The sequence below is a fragment of the Falco punctatus genome (genome assembly GCF_963210335.1).
Source record: "Falco punctatus genome assembly, chromosome: 9".
Classification (NCBI taxonomy): Eukaryota; Metazoa; Chordata; class Aves; order Falconiformes; family Falconidae; genus Falco; species Falco punctatus.
Genome location: NC_137589.1, coordinates 45,053,001 through 45,075,069, shown reverse-complemented (window position 1 = coordinate 45,075,069; position 22,069 = coordinate 45,053,001). Strand labels below are relative to the sequence as shown.

The following is a 22,069-nucleotide window of genomic DNA, read 5'->3' as shown; positions in this document are numbered from 1 at the left end:
TTGTTGTTATAGATTCTGCAACATCCCTTATACGAAGCTATTAGCATCATATACAAAGCTCTTATTAGCATCATGCTAGGTACCAGTGGAGCAGCAGGTTATTTCTAAAGTGTTGGAATGCCACACACAGTGTTACTCTGAAGAAAAAAAGAAAAGAAAAGCAGCCCTGATGAGCCCTGATCATTAGTTTCAGCTCAGAACATGTTGAAAGACAACTATTTTCCTTTCACGGAAATGTCTGCTTCTGTCCAGGAATAATCCTGTTAGGTTAGGAGACAGGAGGGAATCAGAAGAGTATCCCAATGTTTTCTTCAGCAGAAAATGGAGTTAACACTGAGAATGGGATAACAGCCCCACTCTCCCATAACACAGACTGAAAGGAAAAGGGGAAAGGGAATTATATACCTTGACTGCAGGAGGATTCAGCCAGCATTTAGTGTTTATTCCACCCTTGTGAGACTTACTGCTCTACAGGCAAGCACTGTTGCTACTGGTCACTCAATATACATCCCAGCAGAAGCAATTTGCCTGCAATTAGTCAGGGATGAAATTCAGTTCTTAGGCAATCTCAGGTGGCAGCAATCACAGTTCTCACTCCCCCGCTCTCTCTCTGAGCAGAGTTTCATATTCTCATCGTGCAAAAGGACTGCATTTGCCAACAGGAGATGGCCAGCCCTACTTTTTGAAAAGTCGTCGTACAAGCCTCCCAACAGAAATGACTGCTTTCGTTCACATTTCCTGGTAAAAAGGTACTTTAAAACCTTGATCATGAAGCTCACTGGTAGCTAAGCTATTCACAGAAATATAACAGTAATAAGGAAGAAGCACAAGTCTTTGCTTTTTATGGTAGATTCTAAGCAAAGAACCTTAAAGGCAATATGTTGGGTGCGGTTAAAATTTGATTAATTTCAAAGAAATCAGCTTTTCTGGGTCAAGTTATAGCCTGATGGCAGCTTGTTGCACTCGAGAAAATCTGGCCAAGCACTCCACAACCACGTAGTATCAGCCAGCAGGGCTGAGAGAGGTGAACTTTATAAGGAAGAGGAGACTGCAATGAACATGAAAAAAAAAAAAGACCTCAAAAGAAAGCCATTAAGTGCTTTTTCATCCTAACTAAGTTCATTGTGAAGGGTGGTTGGGAAAAGGGGTAATGTGAGACTTTCTTATTGAAAAGAATATTGATTGTCAGGAATCAATAGCATTAAAAAGCTGTGTCTTAAGCACGAAGCTTTGAAGGACTCCACAAGCCTTTCCGTTCCCTGTCTATTCTCCTGCCAGAACTTTGATAGATTTAGCCTGCAAACCAGCAAATGCAGTGATTTGATGGTGGCCAATATATATTAAAAAATTAAGGTGTCAAGCATGAATTTTATTACATCTGCAATCAGATGTACTTCCTTCAGTCGGCTCATTTGCAATTAAGTCCAGCTGTTCTCAGTGGAAAGACTCTTCCAAGGAAATTGCTGTAAAATTTAATAGGAGTATTTTCCTTGGTGCTTTGTTGTAAATATTGTTTCCCTAATAGGCCTGTAAGGGGCTTTGCTTTTTGTTCAATGGGCAAGAGAAGATCTGTAATTTTTCAGGCATTAGAAAATTAATAGGTCAGTGATAGAGCTTATAAAACTTACAAAAACCCTTGTCATTGTATAGTAACAGAGCTTTAAAAACTTGAAGAAGAGGAAGGTTTTGAAGATTTTTTTTTGATCTGTGTAGTTTTTTGTTTACATATGAAGGGCTATTTTTTAAGTGACACATCAGACAGAGTTTGATCAATATGCTTTATCGGGTTTCTTCTGTCTAGAATCGGGTATGATAGCCAGAGAGGGGCACCAGATTGCAGACTTCAGAGTATGATCCTTCATTTCAATATTGCAGTATAACATCCTACAAGGGCCAAAATATTACACCACGAACTCACGATACTGCAGTGCTTTAGTTTACCATCACAGAATCCTGTTTGGCCTTTAAGCAAATGATGAACATTAGAAACTTTTTTATCTCCTTGCTACTGTGTCCAAAGAGCATCTCTTTCCTTTTTACCACTTAGGCAAAGCTTGGATGTGTTTTTCCTATCTTTCAGCAATCTTTTCAGCAACATTTTCAATCTGTGAGCTTCTGTCACGCCAGGAGAACACTGCCTAAAATAAAACAGTGAGATCTGTAATTATTGACATTATTTTAAGATGTAATGTTGAAGCATTAAATATAACAAAATGAAACTATTTTGAGGGGGAATGTTGAGACGTGAATGATAGCAAATACTGTTATTGTGGATTTATTTTCACTCAAGCAAAACTCGGACTCCTTCTCTAATGGTGAAATATGACCTGGCTCTGGCAGAGAGAGTAATTTGCTAATTTGTTTAATGTTGTTATCTGTGCAGGAAAGCCTTGCAAGAAAAAGAATTCAGAATGGATCAAAACTGCAGGTTATTTCTGAGTACAGAATTAAGCCACTTTTTATTCTTTAGGACAGTGATCATACTCCTTTTTTGGCAGCTGTGGATACTGAGGAGAAAACAACTTGTCCTGGTCAAAAGCTGCGTTATCATTGCTATATTGGCTTGCAATGCAAGAGGTGAATCTAATTTCCTACCAGAAACCTTCTGGTGAGGCAGTGGAAGTCCTTCTACTAGTACAGTTTATTCAAAGAACGGGAATGAGCTATACAGTATGAGAAATATCCTTTTGCTAGTATACTCATATAGCTACCTTGGCAAATCCTCGTGGTTTAGAATCCCATCTCTCATGTCTGCAAATAGCAAGAGTTAGCTGGCATAGTTTGGAACAGTTCTCCAAAATAGTGTAGCAGAGAAAGTTATAGAGGAAGTATCTGCTGAACATGTATGTTCCTGTGTACAGGCTTTGGAACAGATTGATAAACCTGTTAAGAAATGATTAATCAAAAGGGTTTGGATCAGGAAATGACAAGGGAGGCAGAGCTAGCTGCTAAGCAGTGTAAAAAATTAGGTCTCTGTAGGAGAAGAATGTCTATCATAGAAGTAATTAGAAAATGAACCTCAGCAGCACATGATTAACAAGGAAGGAGAGAAGGGCTAGAACTTTGTAAAGCTCATACTTGGGGTGAACCTATATATATGTCTTTTATTTGTATAGCTTGCTTGGTTTTGCTTAAGTCACTGCCCCTAGAATATGAGATTTGCATGTCCAGGTATTTCCTGCAGTTGGCATGTTGGGGGCTTTTTTCTGTTTTATGGATATTGGTCTCCTCAGCAGGAGTGGAAGGAAAAAGCAGAGGGCACAAGGAATAGGTGTTCTTGTCCAGGCAATGGTCAGTGTTTGCCTTTCTCTTTTCTAATCCATGTGGGCAATATCCAAAAAGGGAGCAACCCAAAGGCACAGTGGGGACTGCGGATAAACAGCATCACTTGGATGAGAAAGCTGCGAATAGTGCTGAGGTCCCACAGGCTGTTCATTTATTGAAGTTCTCCGTATGCCTTTTTTCCAGCTTATATATAAAACTTACACCTGACATATAGAAACTTTCAAGGTGTCTGGGTCACATTTCAGCTAGCACCTGGTAAGAGAAACAAGCACCAATGCACCTTTTAGCTCCGTGACAGAGCAACTGCTGCAGGAAGCTGAAGATCTCGTCCTGACTGCTCCCCACATTAAGTGCATTTATGGTTTGTGAGCTGTGATCCATCAGGGAGGTGCATGACAGCTTCTAGAGAAAGCTTTCTTGGTCTCTTAAGGATTTCCGCAAGCATTATTCAGCCATCAAATTCACAGCCTCTGTATCAGCACTTACCAATGTATTTGGCTTAAGTGAAGAAGAGCATATATAGAAGTCTGGCTCTGTTTAAAATAGTAGATGTGTTTGAGACAAGTCTGGGATCCAATATTGTACTGTTTGAGAACAAGCATGTTCTCCCTTGCATCTAAATGCTTTGGTTTGTGGGGGTTTTCCCACCCCCTTCAGCTTCACTCTAAACTCAGAAGGTGACCAGAATTAATCCCTGTGCTTTAAGTATAAAAATTGTTTGTGGAGCTGTGAAGGCTGGAGTGCTCCAGTCCCTCAGGATAATACTTCCCATTCTCTGTTGGCTTCAAAAATCAGAAGGAATTTCTCCATGATGTGATGGGAATCCTCAGGAGGGTACAAGAGAGCATCTTCTCCACAGGAGGTCATGGGAGATTTGCTTTAGGGACCTGACTGGCAGCTCCTACTTTGCCCAGAACATCTGTCCCTCCCATACCAGAAGTTTCCATTTGCATCTGATGTCTGGAACCCTGTTCTCTGTGACACCTTGTCGACTGAGCTACATGGGAAATGGCATTTATATGCTGTTCCTTTTGTCTGGCAGGAAATGCCTTGTGTCCATAAACAAATTATCTTCTAGCAGCTTATCGCACCACTTAGGAAGATAATTAAACAGCTTTAGAATGAAAACAAGATCGCTTGGCACCACTCGTGTCCACTCCTTTTGCATTTCTTTCTGCAGTTCAGAAGAGATACAGCCAGGTACCTGCAAACCGCTTAGCCCCACACACGATCAATAGCAGAAAAGATAAATCTGCTGCAATTGACTACAGGCTGTACTGTCACTAAGTGACGATGAAAAATGATCGCTACTTGAATACACTGCGTTTTTATCTTTAAATCTTTCAATAGGAGCAGTGTCAATAACAGAGCACTAAATAATCTCTAGATAGAAGGCAAATCTTTCTTTCTTTCTTTCTTTCTTTTTTTTTAGAGGGAAGATGGATGTCACTTTTTTTTTGGGTGCCTTAAATACTTGAAGTGTGGAATTAGACCTGCAAATTACAGGAAGTGATTGTCTGTTTAGACAATCTCTATCTCATTTTAGGAAAGACTGGCTGGTGTCTGCTTGAAAATGTAGCTCAATTCCACATTGGGAATGCACCAGGGTAACTGCATGTGGAATATGCAGAAATAAAATACATAAGGATTTTTTTCTCATGTTCCTTTGGGGATAATATATCTCTCTGAATTGGATACGGCTGCCAGAGATGGCCTTTCTTTACTTTAAAATATCTCTGACCTTTCCCTGAGCTAACTGGACGCAGTTTACCGTATTGGTCCAAATAGAAAGCAAAGTCTTTTTCAAATAATAGCCTTTGGAAAAAATCCAGTCTGTTCTGTATGCTGACCATGCCACACATGGCTTTGGTTCCTCCCTGTCCTCTGGATGCCATTAGGTGGCATCCCAGTGTGGCAGCAGACCAGCACCTACATGCATACGTCTTCATGTGGCTTTTGCGTCTGCTGATCTTGGTGGAGCAACACCCAAATGGGGCAGGTACGAACCGGGGAAGCTGGTAGCAATGAGGCCCCACTGCGTGTGCATATGCTTCTGTTTCTGTCCTGATAAAATGAAGAAGAGGCTTTTATTTGAAGCCAATTTATTTCCAAGTCATACGGTGCCTCCGCTATCTCCAAGTATTGATGTCCCTTTTATCCCATATTATAAGACAGCAAGAAACACACTAGAATGCCTTTGACAGCACCAAATAGATGAACTTTTTCTTTTTTCCTCATGCAGGACATTTTCTATAGCAAAGTTTGTGGGAGTAGAAACTTCTGGGTCAATCCAGCCTGGTGGCAGTCTGATCAATGCCAGTTGTGTCCCGCTAACACGTAGAGTGCTGCAGTGACCCTAGGGTGCTCTGTGCAGGTTTTGGATGTGTGCCTGGATGTTCCACCTGGAGCCTACTCCAGAGGAAAGGCTCTTTTGGTTGCGGACTCTGTGAACTGGGTGAGGTTTAGCTGCCCTACAGATTCCAGAAATCGGGTCTTGAAGCAGGCAGCAGTGGTGTAGAGAAAGGTCTATGAATTTAAAACTCCCTTTGCATGTACTCCAGGTTTGGTTAAGATGCTTTCCTGAGTAAAGGTCAAGATGAAGCACTGAATTTCTGAAATGCTGAAGTTCTGAATATCCCAGAACTTTGATTTATTTTGCGTGTTTTGTCTGGATTTCTGTTAAAAAACATGGTTGTCTAACCTCCTTAATGGATTGATGAGCAATACTGAGTGTGAAACAGCTTGAAAGAAAACACTGGTCTATGCAGTTGCTAGAAGTGCTTGACTTGTCTGGAAATCTGCAGGTTTCCATGCTCTAATTCAACCTTAAGCATATTCGACTATATTTATTTTTGTTGTTGACCTCTCTCTTTTACAGCTGGAAAAGAAATGAAAGAAAGCATGCAAGAAAAGCTAAAAAGTAAAGAATAAGACCTTGCTGTGTCAGGATGGCTGGTGCTTTAAGGAGAGATCAGCTCAGTTTCATCTGCTAAAAATCCTGCTGAGATTGATTGGTTTATGGAGAGGTGATTATGAAAGCCAGCAAGTAGCTTAATTAGGATGGAGAGTTATGAGAAGTAGCTTGGCTTTTGTAAGAAGTACTGGAGCAAATGACTCTTGGCAAGTGGCTGGTGGAACAGGGAAAACTAAGCTCAGGAGTTAGGTGGGATGGCTGTTTGGCATGCTGAGTTCCTGTTTAGAGGGAATAAAGCTGAAGATTGCCGAAATCATGCCTGAATCTGGTTCATGTCATGCCTTATTCACCTGAGATTACACTTTTTTCAAATAATATTTACTAATCAGGAAGTTCAGAACTCTTTGAACTTGTCTCAGTGATAGTTGTCGTGTCAGGTTTTTTAAAGAGCCTGGGGAAAAGCAACCTCTGTTTTTCCAAGCTGCAGGTTAGAGTTTGCTCCTGGCAAGAAATACCATATATTGTACCACGAACTTCATGATATTTACTGTCATAACAGTGGATACACGGCCATCTAAAACCTTCACGCACCTTTTCAATGAAGAGCAATAACTAGTGGATGTGCTCAACCACATATTGAATAACCATCACATTTCAAGCTTCCCCTTGCCTGCTGCAAAATCCTACCTCTGCAACAAACTGGTAAGGAGTAGAATTTGAGCATTAGCTATTCAACAAATTCTGCTGACTGCTGCTAGGCAGTGAGGCTGGAATGACTGTGCCAAATCCTGGTCTTTCATGATAATGGAAGCGGAATTTTCCCCAGAGCAAACTGGTGTCAGAGAGAAAACCTGGTGAACAAGGCAGCACATTTGAAAATACAGCCCAGGCATTAAAAAAGGTAAACAGGCTTTAACTGGTTAAATTACAGAATACACAAATATCCCAGAAGTATGTAAAAGGTTGATCCTGCAGTCTTTGGACAGGGAAAACAATGAGTTTAACTGACTCTAATACTGCAGAATTACCCATATAGTCAAGAAGAAGCAACTGGGTCATTCTGCCTCAGCCACTTGCATATTGCAGAACTACTTGTCTGCTCTTGCTACTATTTCATCCCTGCTAATGTCTTATTTAATCTGTTCAGGATAGTTGTCATTTTGAAAATGTGCAAAATATATTAAATTTTCACTACATCATTTAAAAATACATTTTTAAATATTTGTGCAGATTTTTTAAAATGGCTAGGTTCTGAATGTATAGGGCAACAGAACACAACTCAAAGCCCAATTTAAAGAAAGTATGTTTTGAGCAGGCATCAACAGATAGACTGAAAAGCAAGGCATAGGTTTTTTTTAGATGTTGAGTGGACTAAATGCAATGTGAATTTATCTGCAAACCATCTGTGATTTCTGGTATTTTTTGATGCCTTCACAGCTCTAATTTTAAGCAGTTATGTAGCCTTTAAATAATGATACTTTCTTCCCATTTGGTTTTACATCAGATTCCATACTTGATCACTGAATGCTTAAAGAAAAGAAGTAGCTGAGCATCCTTCTCTGCAGATTGCACACATACAGAATAAAACAGCAGCCTTTTATTTTTGCAAGTAAAATTTGACATATTTTGGGACAGAATTCCGCATGCATAAAATAACACCAGTTTTGCTGGGTACGGTTTACTTTTTGTATTTTGCTTTACACTTCTCATGTAAATTCAGTGCTGGGATAAGGTGTTAAGTTGACATCCCCAGGGACCGCAACTCCAGAAGCAGCACAGCGTAACAGCAGGTCTCTTTGAATTATCTTAAAACTGGTATCAAGGGTGCCAGTTTTATCAGATAAGAGGGAATTGAAGAGCCATAATCCATCCAGTCCTTAGTGGTTCTGCAGAAAAATCTATTATGTGTTGGATTTTCTGTGTGTGATGTGGACACCTTATAACCGTAAACTGAAACAAAACACTATGGATAAGGAACGGAGTAGCCACTCAAAAATTGTAGTTCCTACAGTTACAGTGACCCCCTAAGGGAGCGAAGAGGCCTCCACGTCTGTTTTGCAACATTGTGATGTGGGGGAATGTAAGCCTGGTAGCCAGAGAGCGTGAAACAATACCGAGCTAACTCTAGTCGTCTGATGATAACTACATCATTGTCAGCTCCGTTCATGATTTCACTGTTTCTTCTGGCAGGAGTTTCCTGATAAGATTTTTGCTCACTAGTGTTGGATATAGTGGGAGATTCTGATCCAGGGAACCATAGGAAAGAAATAGCAGTGAAGATCAAGGCTTCTCCCAACCAAACATGTCTTGCCGTTCCAACCTTGCCTAATAGGAAGCAGGACGCATTCCCTTCTCTTGGCAGAAGCCTCAAACATGAGTCGATAATCCCCCAGCTTCTCTTCTGTTTCAATAATGCATCATGTAGTAAACTCTGTGGCTAACTAACTGAAGACTGGAAAAAATTAATAGGAATATAAAACCAGCAAGTATATCTTGCACTATTGAGCATCACAATTATTTGGGGAAAAACAAAAAGTTTATTAAATTTGTCTGAAATTCTGTCAAGAATGTAGCGATGAAGTATGAAGAAATGAAGAGGCTTTCGTGATGAATATCAGTCCAGCTTGCCACAGAATAAATATCAGCATTTATCTATCTCAGAGGAAGATAAAGATAATTTCTTATGATGTGAGTTATCCCAAATGTTGAGTGCTGTCCAGACGTTTAATGAGGGATTATCTGCACTTGCTATGAAACCCCATAGTTGCCATTAGTTTTCTCTCCTGACAAAAAAAATTAATTTCTCTTAAATGTGAATACATTTCTAATTGGGCATTTTCTTCCCTAACAAATTGTTTACAGTACCTCTGCAAGGATTCTGAAATCATCACTTTTCTCTGATGCTGCTGATTAATTACAGCCCACTTGGTTCTTCGTAGCTGCAATTTGAGTAATATTGCCTTAGCATACTTTGCTGTGAAAGGTTCATCTTAATTACATGCTCCCCAGCCAAGCTTCTGCTTCAGAAGAGAACTGTACTTCTCTTGTCAAGCTGCATGTGATGCCAGGTTGGATTGTTAGTTTCCCCCCTCCCTTTCTTTCCAAGTGAGTTCAGAGCTTCTGTACGTTACAAGACTGACAGCACCCAAAATGAAATTCTCTCTTTAGCCACAGAACAGATCCAGAACTGGCAGTTCACTGCAGTCTTCTCTATTCCATCCCTTAGTCTACATGGCACAGTGCAGCAGTGTGTGGAGATAACTGGGCTAGCTGTAGTACCACGGTCTTAGCAGAGCAGTCTGCCAGAGCTAATTAGCAACGCTGAGAGGCAGGGTTTATTAGTTTGGTCAGAACGCTGAACTAACAGAGCAGGCTGCTTCCAGGACTGCGGTTGCTGTTTGTGTCTCTCTCTACATGGCGCTGCGTCGTGCAATGTGGATACAACCCACATGCTTTAAATGTAATCTTGCTTTGGATGGAGATCACTAGGTGCTTGAACTTCTGGTGGAGAGGATACAAGATGTCAGTGCTGATGCTTGTTCAGATGTGGATATGTCTCCATGTTGGGCTACCCAAATAATTTTGCAGGAACCCACTCAACAGCTGTCAGATAGTAAGATTTTTGGATGTTTTGAACATCAGCTGGATTCTTGCTTTTATATTTTACTAGTGATTTTAAGGTAAAAACATTTTTATTGGTACTTTGGAGATGTCCTTATTTCACATATTTTATATCCATAACACCCACTTAGAATATACCTATAATGAAGATGAAAATAAGCATACTGCCTTGGTTTGGGCAAGCTGCCACTTAAGGAATATTGCTTAAAAGAAAGCAGTGAGCAATGCAGGCAAGGCAATGCCCTACAAATGAGCACACTAAATTATGCAGGCTTTTCCTTATAGATGTGGGAAAACAGGAGGAGGAGCAATAAGAGGAACAGGATCTCCTGCTCTCTTCTTTAGCGTTATCTTTAGGTGTTGAAGCAGAGTCTGCCTTAACTCCCCATGGAGCCAACATTCTTAGTGCTCTGAATTGCCCATTGTCTGTGCAGGAGAACTTGGCTCCTCATTTATTCACAGAAAAGCAGATCCCTGGAGCAAAAAATGTGAATGCCCTCTTTTGAGTTTCTAAGCCAAAGCTACATTGTGCTCAAATGGTTCTGTATACATCTATGGGTTTGTTTTCAGGCCACTGTTTTGCCATTACAGTTTAAAAACGGTCAAACCATCATCAAGCCCGCTTACTGTTCCAGGTAGGATATAAAATCAAAAATCCTTGCACTTGGGCACCACAGTTATGGGAATCTTGGAGATAGTTAAAATAAATGTGACTTTAACAGCTGAAAATAGGTGTTCAAAAAGAATAAATCTCACACCAGAGGGAAAGAAATGGAGAAGAATCATCCATTTCCAAGGGAAAACATGTAAGTTACACGCATCTGCAATGTGCACCCAGCGTCTGAATTTAGCAGTGAGAGGAAAAAAGAATAATGCCATGCAGGAACGATCTTTCAGCCTACAAGTATTCCCTCATAGTAACACAGTACCTTCTTGACCATTCTATTATAGTCCAAAGAAAGGTATTTTATATGTAACATAACTAATACTATAGATCCATAAACAGTTTAAGTTGCCAGTCTGGCTGAGATAGTCTTGTCCTTTCTGCCTCTGGCTGCTATTCTTCGATTCAGTGCCTTTTTTTACACAAAGAACTACTCCTATCTTGCTCATATTTGCCTTACTAAGTGTGCTCAGCCCATTGCCGATTCTTTAAAATACACCACTGTATTTTTCACTGTTTATGTAGGCTGAACTACGTTGCTTCAGACTATTGCTTCCAGGTTTGCTTTACCTCTGTGCTCAGATACAACAGCGTTACTAAGCTGAAGAGAAGTAGAACCACAGCCTTTTCGTTTTCTCATTCTTCATGCTAAGTAATAAGGTTTCACTTACCAATACCTTGCATGTTGTCTGAGAACATTTAGTTGATTGGATACAATTTTCAGAGCCTATCGCATAGTAGACAGAAAAGTGTCACTGAGTGGAGGGCTAAGCCTCGCTTCACTTGGCCACTGACTCATCTGCTGTTCCTTGTTGTATTCATTTCCATTTTACATATTAAAAAAGCACCCCTGACTAAAGGATCTGACTGTATGGATTGTGCTTACTGAATTAATACCTTTATGAAAGTGGTTGTTATTTACTTTAAAAGTTGAGAAAACAAAAACCCTAGCCCTGTGCTCCCTCTGTGGAGCAACTATTGGCCTGTGGAGTGCTTAATTTATCTTAGCTCTATTTATTTTAGCTGCATTCAAGGGTGAAAAGAGCTGGTGGTGGCATTGGAAACATAAGCAGCTCCTACAAAATCAAGCTAGCGCTACTTAGCGCTATGAAAGCCCTCTTGAACTTTGTGGTGCTTTGCAAACATTTGATAATGAAGGCCTGTTGATCTCAGCAGTAATCATGACCGAGACATGAACTGTACCAGGGGCCCAACCTTCACATCTTCAGTCTGTCCATAAGCATAATATATAAAGAAGTATATAATACATGTATAGATGTATTCTTGCCTGCTTCCAGCCAAGCACAGCTGTTGTGGCAGGACAGGGGCCCATGCTTCCTATTTTAAATGGTTTTATTACTGGCCCCATGCCTGGAAAACACCCTACAGATCCACTGAACATCCAGAGGAGGGAATACAGCCTATACTGCGAGCAGAGAATGATGCACAGCACAGGAAAATAAAAGAAGACATTTGGCTGGGAAAAAAAATGGATTTCTGAGGAAGGACTGGGGTGCAGACGGCAGTGCTCATCTCTCGGGCCCCGGGGGCCACGCAGACTATCTCCTCAGCCGCTCCCGGCACGGGGTAGAGCCGCCTCTCCTGAAGAAACCCCTGAAATTAGAGAAAGAGGATACAAAGCTCAAAAGCGCGATGTTGCGCCGCCCCCGCTCCCGAGGCAGCGCCGCGGCCCGCCCAGCCCCGGGCTCCCACGGCCCCCTCAGAGCCCGGACTCCATTTCCCAGCCTGCCCCGCGCCACCGCGTCTTCGCGCGCTGCTCGCGGCCCGCCGCGGGAGGCCGGGCCCGGCCGGCCAAGATGGCGGAGGGGGTGCTGAGCCCCGGGGTGAACCTGGAGGCCTTCTCCCAGGCCATCGCCGCTATCCAGGCGCTGCGCTCCAGCGTGACGCGGGTCTTCGACTGCCTGAAGGATGGGATGCGGAACAAGGAGACCCTGGAGGGCCGCGAGAAGGGCTTCGTGGCCGCCTTCCAGGAGAGCCTGCACTCTGTCAGCCGCGACCTGGGGTGAGCAGCCGGCCCTGAGGGGCCTCCCCCCGCCTCGGTGTGCGGCGGGCGCCGGCGGGGAGAGGGGTCCCGGGGTGCCCCCTAGGGCCCCGCAGCCCCCAGGGCCTGTCCCCTCGGAGGCGCCGGGGGGCCCTGGCCACTCCCGGGGAAAGTTTTAGGCAAATAAATGTGAAGACGCTCCGGTTTATTCCTTCCAGCGTCCTGCGCCTTGCCCCTTCGTGGGTTTCACTCCAGAGTCTCAAGAGGGGTGAATGCTGCTCGCAGTATTTACCTGGGGTTTGTTCTTGTCTTGTTTTAAAAAAGGAGCCCTCGGTGGGGTTGCATTGGCAAGGTGAATGCTCCTGCTTGCAGGGAGATTCTTCTCTGTTTTTTAAAAAAAATATAATTAAATGCTTTTTAGGCTCTGTCTATTCAGTAGCATTCAAGTGGCTCAAGAATGACCATTTTATTACCGAAACCTGTTAGGTTGGAAAGGTAGGTAAGTATGCTTGGTTGCTACCAGCAGGTGTGTTTTGTGTAAATAAAGTGTTGAGGCTGATGGTCCATGTGGATGCTCCCGGGAGGCTGTTACCCTGGGTTGTGTCCTCCGGGGAGCCATCAGCGCTCTCCCAGGAGGTGGCCAAAGGCAGGGTGAGCACATAACCGCCCGTTCCCAGCACATCCTCTGGCCTCCATTCAGGGTCTGGTGTACAAGAATTTGTTTCTTGCTGTCTAATAGGTCTTGCTGAGTTTTAGTTCTGGCCGTGGTAATATAATTTGTTGCCTACATCTTCCCTTGTGCTGGGAAAGATGGTAGGTAATTATTCTGTCAATAATGTTATACACAACTTTATAGGCTTCTCTTGTATCTCTTTGTTTTTTATTGTTTTCCATTTCGGGAACCGTGAAGCCTCCTCATCTGGAGCCTGTGCCATTTCTTTGGTTATCCTTGTCTGGCTAGTAGCTTTTTAAAGAATTTTCTAGTATTAACCCAAAGTCTTGTTCCCAAACAATAATAGGTAGCAATTGGCTCTGACCTATCTTGTCTCGTGTGTAGTGTATTACCCTCCTCTGCTTTGCAGTTTATCATCCAGTATTTCAGTGCTGTGGAGTTCTTGTACGATTCTGTGCAGTCAGTCCCTGTCTTTACTACACCTGAGAGTAGCTTCATCATCAGTCTTCACCAGTTCTTTTTTCACTGTCTCTTCCACTGCACTAGTGAATGTACTTATCAGTGCTTTGGTGACCATTTCTTTCCTGATTTCTTGTGAGATAACTTTTTTGATGTTTTGAAGTATATTTAATTTGCCTTTTTTGAAACATAACTGCCACAAAATACTGTAACGTATATAGCATCTAAGTGTTACATATTCTATTACATATTTGGGAAGTAGTAAGGGAATACTCCAAGGTGTATTGAAGTTAATGTTATGGGTGGGCTTCAAAAGAATTGACTGGGATCCCTGTTCAACAAGTTTTTAGTTACTATGTCTGTTCACATTTATTTTATTGTATTCTTTTGTCAAGAAACGTTAAGAACGTTCCTGAGTGTTCACAGTACCAGGGGCTTAAAAAGAATGTAGGCCATGGAAACTTGAAGGAATAATGATTAGTAAAGGAGAATTTTGTGGTAGTGGTGTGGAAGTCCATTAATTGTCAGTTCCCTGATTGTTGGTCTTTACTTTTGTAGCCTTCATTAATGCAAATTGAGATATTTGGGATTTTTCTTTACAGAGAGTTTCAGAAGTCACCCTTTGAAGGGTCTGAATTCTGCTTTTAATTTAGTGGAAGTTCTAAAGTTCAGGGTAGATGTGACATTCAGAAGTCAAAAGGAAAGGCACCTGATTAGTCACGTCACTTGAAAAATCACATTTTAGATCTGTGTGAAGTAGCCAGTCTTTCTTCTACAGTTGATTAATGCAAGCTTTAAAAATTGCTTAACTTTTGTTATTATTAAATGTAGTGTTTGACAAATAAGATATGAAGAAATAATAGATCATTTCAGAGTGAGATTTTTTTCATGGAAGAATGGTGCTTATTATGTTTTAGTTGAGTATTTTATGCATGTCTACAAATGTACAAATTACTCATGGAAATCAGAAGATGTTTCCTTGCCCTGAGAAATTGGAATGCATATGCTTGCTTAGAGTAATCACAGACTTTATGGGACCATCTCTGGGCTTAGGACTAATGCCAGTTCTTCTGAATATTTATGAGGACAATGTTAATTTCTAGCTCTTTAATAAAATGATGAGGCATCTGGCTGGTTGATGTTTAAAAAAATATTTCTAGTATCGCATGCAATGCTAAAGTCAGAATTCTGTGGTTTCTGAGGGTGTGCCTTGCTCAGAAGATGTCCTGGGTTGTGGAAGTGCTTATGAACAGAACAGGACCTGCCATAGTTTGTCTCTTTCCAGATTGTCTTAAAAAGACTCTTGACTTGTACTTTCTCTCCTAAGAAGCATTGAGCTTAATGACTAACAGGCTACTTCAGAATGTTTGGATAATGAGTGGTTATGTTTTTTATCAAATTGGGGAGGTATTTAAAACTCACTTAGATATTAAAATAGAGTTCATGCATGATTGCTGTTCCTGCAGGAGGATTGTGCATCTTAGATATCTGTATTGGCAGATCTGAGTTTAAAAATAATGCCAATCTCTTTTCTTTCAGTGAACTGGAGCGTCTGAGCAACCTAGTTGGTAAACCATCGGAGAACCACCCCCTGCACAATAGTGGACTGTTGAGCCTAGATCCCGTTCAGGACAAAACACCTCTTTACAGCCAACTTCTTCAAGCCTACAAATGGTCAAATAAGGTAATGGAATACATCAGTGTATTCCTACAGAGTGTGTGATTTGTGGTACACTAGACCTGTAAGCGTTTGAGACTGTCAAAATTGCTGAGTTTTTTTTTTTAATGAAGTTGAGGGGCATAATACATACTTTCAAGGGTAAAAAATGGTACTTTAATTGAGAGGAGACTTCTGCGATACTGAGATGTGTCAGTTGTTTAGCATCTTACGTGAATATTAGATAAAAGTATGTAGTGTCCTTGCATCTGGCAGTAGACACTGTAGCAGAGGGCAGTGGCATATTAGAGCAGAGAATTACGAGCTTATGTCACCTTCAAACCTATTTCTAGGAAAGAAACACATAGGGAAGTTGCCATCATCAGAAATCTTGATGCCTTTCCGTACCATTTTCTGCTGCTAAAAAACATTTGCACCTCCTCTCAGAAGTAACTTTGTATTCAACAACTTTGGCATACGTAGTATTTTCAGATGGTAGATATTGTTTTGAATTTGAAGTAATGTAAAAAAAAAAAAAGATAATGCAGTTTTTCCCATTTAAAAAAAAATGTTTTTGTTGAAAGAAAAATCTTATAAGCATAATTCAGTTTCATAAATTTGTATGCTGAATATATCTAGAGACAGAAATTGGGTAGGTATATTTCCTTCTCCGCTCAAAACATAGTCTACTTGTGTGTCAAAATCAGATGCGAGGAAAGGAGCATTCTTAATAAATAAGTAAACATTACGTTATTGCAATTATTACTGGTCTCTATCAGAGCACCGTTATGTTTCAAGTTGCCTGTTTCCATCCTGAGTTTTTTGCTCATGCTTATTACTTTTTATAGAAATGTTTAAATTAATAAGTTTAAAAGCTTTTTTAAAATTATGTTTTGAAATACTAGTGAGCTGTTACAAAGTGTAAAAGATGGATTAATCTCTGTTACAGTAATTATTACTAGTGACAGATTCCAGAGTTGTAGCTTTTAACAACCTTATACAAGACAGCAGGAGTAAGCAGGAATAATAAATCTGAAAATGTTTAGGGCATTAAAAGAAACAATTCCGCTTTAAATTATTTATGATGATACATGAACAAGTAAGACTTTCAGACTACACAAATACTTCGTAGGCAAATCATTGTTACACATTGAGCCAACCAATCTAATATTATTCAGATTTAAAATAGAATTCTACAATAATGTTTGTGTGAATACTGCAATAGTGTTTGTATAGTCACTTCTCAATATAAATGTGTTAACGTCTCCTAAAACCAGTAGAATTGCTAGAAAGTTGGTATGGTTGAACAATGAGGGACAGGAAGGATTTTTACATAGAGATTTATTAATTGATAATGTTTCACATGTGGTTGTGTTTCTTGCTGTTAGCAGGAGATTATTAGCACTGAAGAAAAAAACAAAACTATCTTAACATTTTTAGTATTCTGTGCATTCGTATACACAGTTAAATGTTCCAGGGGAAAACCAGTGGTTTTTTCTTTTATTTCTGTTGTCTTTGACTTCTGTTTTGCAGCCAAAATAAAAGATATTGTTTAAGTTGTATTTAAATTAAATTAATTTGTATTTAAATACCTACTTGCTATCTAATGGTTCTTCTCAACTTCATTAGCATCCTGTCTGGGGTTTGCAATAACCAGCAGACATGGATAGGTTGTTCCTGTTTCTAACAGCAGATGTGTTGCCTGGGTGAGGGCATTAGCTGCTGGGTTTACCATTAGCAGCAAAGACCCTGTTGATACTCTTGTCTGTTGCTGTTTAATTCTTCATTGCTAAAATACACTTCTTGAATAAGTGTTATTTCATTACATCTTTTGGCCACCTTCTGTTCCAATTATGTGTCTGGTGTTCTCTGTTGCTTCGAAGGGAGGATTTAGATGTGGTGATGTGTGAATACACTTTATGTCTGTCCGCATTTAATTTTTAATTTGTGACCCCTTTGTGGCTTGCTTGCTTGTATTTTTGATGAGCTGAGATAAGGGCATTTTCCTCTCCTTCGATTGTTCTTGCATTACTGATGACATGAATAGCCACATGGCTGCCAGGGGAGGATAGATGGAGTAGAGTTTCAGGGCTATGGTGCAATTCCAAAAAGACATTCATGAAATATAGGGGAAAATGCGTACACAGACTTTATATTGCATGTTTCAATGCATTCTTTTAGTTTTAAAACATGGGGAGGCTGGTAGTAGTAGCTTGTAGGACAATAATAAGTAAGGTCAGTAACAATAACGGGGCCACTTCATGAGAAGCAAATTACTGTTCAGTTATACCAAAGTAGTATTTGTAGTACTGCATACTGGGAAAAAAAAAAGCTTTGCTGCATTATTTTTTATCTAAAGTTGAAAGAACAGTTAGAGGTATGAAATGGTAATTCTTAAAAAAAAAACAAAAAACACAACCCAAACCCCCAAAACCCAAACCAAAAATCCCTAGCATTTCAAAAGTTACCTATATATGGTAGTCTCTTTTAAAGGCTGAAATTTTAGTTGGTCCGCTTGTACCAGTATTTCTGCTCTGGAAACGATAGTCTCAGCTGGTTTTTGGAGAATTCAGGGACAGCAACCTTTCAAATACCAAAAAAACATATGAATCTCTTTAAAGCACAGACTACCAAATTGGTAGTTCTTTTTAGTATATAAATGTACCTAAAATTTAAGCAGTTTTGTAAATCTGGTGGTGGATCATAGCTACCTACCTGTATGACTCTTACTTTTCCCAGCAAAACTGATTGCATGAGTAATAGCTTGTTTAGTTCTGTTTTCTTAAATTTCAGCTGAGGCTGTGCTAGTTGTTGTTCTTTGTGGTCATGAGTTACTGGATGTTAGAATAGTTATTTCTTTGTATTTGCAGCTTTGTTTTGATGTTGGGTCGAACAAATGCCATTTTGATCAGGTCTTGGATGCATGGGCAAGCTTTTTAGAATAAGTGCCAGTGCTGAGTGTGAAGTGTAGTGAAGATGGTACAGACATAAATAGAAAATTCTGTTTAAGATGTGAATGTTAACATAGGAAACTAGGCTTACCTGATGCTTTTCAGCTTGCTTTATTTACCTCAATTAATACATGTAGCTGTACCTGGTTATGTATTGTGAGAAGACCTGCATTTAGGTGTAAATTTACTGTCCTTACTCTTTAGCTTAGTACAGTAGAGATGGATTGTATTTAATTGTGAAAACTTTCCTTACAGAAGTGTGTTCTCTTGGCAGTGCGTGTTATTTATTAGCACCTGCTATCTTGATATTTACTTACTGTAGTTTACCCAATAGTTTTGCAGATGGTAAAGTTGTCTGTATAATGAAAGCAGCTGTTTGGGAACACAACAGCTTGTCAGATGCATTAATTACATACACATGCAATTGTAAAGGAACTTTACTTTTCCAGGTGCTCAACAGACCTGACAAGCTACAGCTGAAAAACACAGGAAGCTGAAGTTGATCTTATTGCAAGCAACAGCTAAATGTTTTTTCTTCTTTGGTTTAGCTTCTTTTACGTATCGGTAGAAATCATACCAGTGAATTACTTTGCTGACTGTGGGGTGCATGGATGCATGCAGATGGCGTGCTTAGGGACATGGTTTAGTGGTGGACTTGACAGTCCTGGGTTAATGGATGGACGTGATCTTAAAGGTCTTTTCCAACCTTAATGATTCTGTGTAGTAGCCATAGAATAGTATATAGGTCTACTCAATACGTTTTCTTTATTCCTTCTCCTCTTCAATTTTATTTAAGAAAAGAGGTTTTCTTTAGTACAGTTGAAGTGCTGTTTCCCAGAAGGATCCATATGTGCCCTCTAATGGAATACCAAAGATACTTATTAGATAAGATGAAAAATGAGCTATCATTCTGTATGAGTAACACAGATGAAGTATTATCAGAAACTTAGGAAGTTTGTGGAAATCAGTAGGGTATTTTTCATGTGGACTGTCTCTGTTTAGTAACTGTAGTTGAATTCTGCTTTTAGTAGTTATGTACATAGCTTAGCTGTTGATTTTTTTTGTAATATGATTGTTGTGTCTGAGCAGCTGAAATCTAAGATGACAGTAGCAGTCAGAAAGGTTTCTATTTTGTATGCCTGCGGCCTGATACTGCTTGGAACAGTCAGTTGCCAGGTGCTTGCTTCTTGCATTATATTTGGAATTCAAGGGAAGCTACCACAGGGGAGAATGCATCAGCTATAAGTTTAGATGAAAGGAATTTTAAAAAGTCACTTACTAGACAGAAATTCTGATTAAGTTTTGATTTTTTTAAAAAAAAAAGATGTGGCCTCATACTTGTGACAGAGCACTGGAAGAACTCACTTCTGTTGCTCTTCAGGACACTTCTACAACAAGCGCCCTGATGCTGGCCTTCCTTACTCCTGGGAGCTGCTTGTGTTCTGCAGTAGGCGAGACCTTGATCTCATGTATAAGAACATCATTTACTAAGCAACTGTTTGTTTCTTTGTATTCTCAATACTGGGTGACAAAGGGCTTTTGTGGGGGGAAAAATAATTACTTGTGAATGATATTATTAAACCAGTATTGTATACTTACCCATATATGAAATGTTAGTAAAGTTTGTGATGGTGTGCTTGTCTGATCCAGCTACAGTAATGCTGGTGGTCAGAGTAGATGCCGGATTTTGGGAATCCAGGAGTTTGAACTCAGTCTTTGAGTGGTATAAACTTTTCTGTTCCATCTGCTGCTTTAGTGAGGTTATTTATTGCCTGTAGCGTGTATTTGTTCATCCTCTTTGCCCTTGGCAAAGCATTTGTATACCTTTGCCCTGTACATGCCCAAGGCAGTGTTTGTTAAGGTGTTTCCGTTGACTCCAGTGGAACAGAAAATCTGCAGTGTATTATACGTCCACTGAGCAAGGCAAATGCTTTGTAAGGCAAGTTTCCCCTCTTTTAATGGGGTGCTGTCAAGTAGCTCATGCCCAACATTTGAGCTTTACTCACTGATAAAGATTCTTTGCTTATATGCTTTTGTTTATTTGAAGGGTATATGCAAAATGGATGAACTACCAAACATCACTAAAGAATTACTGAATTACTCTTTCTACCAGACTTAAACATGGAGTTTGTTGTGTAGTGGCAAACTAGGTCTTTCCTGAGTTCCTGAGTGGCAGCAGTATTAGCTTGCCCAAGTGAAAATACTGTCTTCTGTAAGTCATCTGTCCTTCCCTTCCCCACCCCTTTGCAGTAAAGAGTTTGTTTTCAGACTTTCACATAATATTAAGAGCAAAAATGATGGAAATTTAGAATGATCGTAGTCTTGAACAGGTGATGTTATTTTGTTTCCTTGATTTTTAACTTCACTGAAGTGCAGTGTTGTGTGCTCTGCTGTTTTCAGAGTTGCATTTGTCTACTTCAATTCCAACACATCAGTGGTTTGAACCAGTGTGCATAGATGTGAGTGATGATGGTATTGTTTTATCATTGTGAGATGGTACTTAAAAACCATGATATTGGTGTGTCTGCAAAGGCTGTTATCTACTACTTCAAGCAGAAAGCGAAAAATCATCTTTTTTGACTGTGACTCTGGGTGAGCAGGATTTAGATCAAATTATTAATTTACTTGTCTGTGAAAATGAGATTATGGCGACTGGCATAAACTTTACAGTATCAGTCAGTGTATTGTAAACATTCCAAGTGAAGGGATGCTGGACAGGAGTTGTCATAAATTTATTTAAGAGTAATATGCTGGCAAATACAAAATGAAAAAAAAATACTGTTGTTCTACATGTTGAGATACACTAAAACATATTTGGATTTAAATTTGTTACTTCATAGCTTCCTCTTGTTTTTTACATAAATTTAAAATCGAACTCTTGAGATTACCATTAATGAGTTAAAATGATTTTCTGTCACATGACAGAAGAGAAAAGGAATATATAGGTTTTGTTTATTAAATTATTTTGATGTGTTCCCTGATAAATGATTTGTATAAATTGTGTTTGTTGTAGGTCTCAAAAAAAGAAATCAATAGAGCTTGTAGAGAAAGTCCAGACTTGTTACGACTGCCCTTGGTAGCTTAGTATTGATTAGACACAAATATTGAGTTTAATGACAATAAATGACATTAAATGTTAACCATAATAGTAGAGGAACACTGTTGAAGTGAGGGTTTTTTTTAATCTTGATTGTAAAATGAAGTGTTCATTCCAAGGAACATTAATTTTAATTTTTGGATGTGCTCAAACATTTTGAATTTAATGTAGTTTTACAGTAGCATGGTCAATGTAACTGAATTATTATGTTGGCTGTTCTTTGGAAGTTCAGGCAGCTGGCCAAGATTTTGTCCTTTCAGGACTTTTTTTTCCTACAAAAATGCAGTATTATAATATTGTGACATACTATTGCATGGAGATTGAGCTTACACTGCTAAGATTTCATCCAGCCAAACTGGGGAACACTGTCTCGTCTGTCACTGATACAGTACACCTGAAATCTGGCATTGTGGAAAACTGGATCATAGTAACTGGATCATCTGCTTGCCCGGTGTTCCTGGAGGCTGCTTTTGAAGATCACCTGTACTTGCTGGGGTAGGCGTGGGAAAGTCAGTGGTGCAGCTTCAGTTACTGGTATTCTTAGTAAGCAGGAGCTCTGAAGAAGTTACTTAAAGAAGAGATTTGAAGTGGCCAAAATCCCTTGGTTTGCTCATAGAAGGGAACAAATGAAAAAAATCAAGTAAGATATGAATTGGAGCAGTGACGAGTCCCTGCAAGGATCTCTCTGTTGTACTCTGGAGAGCACAGTTTAATCTGCTTTGAGAACAGAATCAGCGGTTCGTAGA

The 22,069-nt window shown here is 39.9% G+C and overlaps 1 protein-coding gene across 1 annotated transcript in view; it reads left to right on the top strand.

Annotated features, from left to right (window-relative positions):
• The first annotated feature begins 12,259 nt into the window (after positions 1-12,259).
• Positions 12,260-22,069, top strand: part of MED27 (mediator complex subunit 27) — a 94,219-nt gene continuing 84,409 nt past the window's right edge. The window contains exons 1-2 of the mRNA XM_080403042.1: positions 12,260-12,507; positions 15,158-15,302. Of these exons, the coding sequence (XP_080259168.1) occupies positions 12,302-12,507; positions 15,158-15,302 (351 nt within the window). The 5' untranslated portion in view covers positions 12,260-12,301. The remainder of the gene's footprint in view (positions 12,508-15,157; positions 15,303-22,069) is intronic.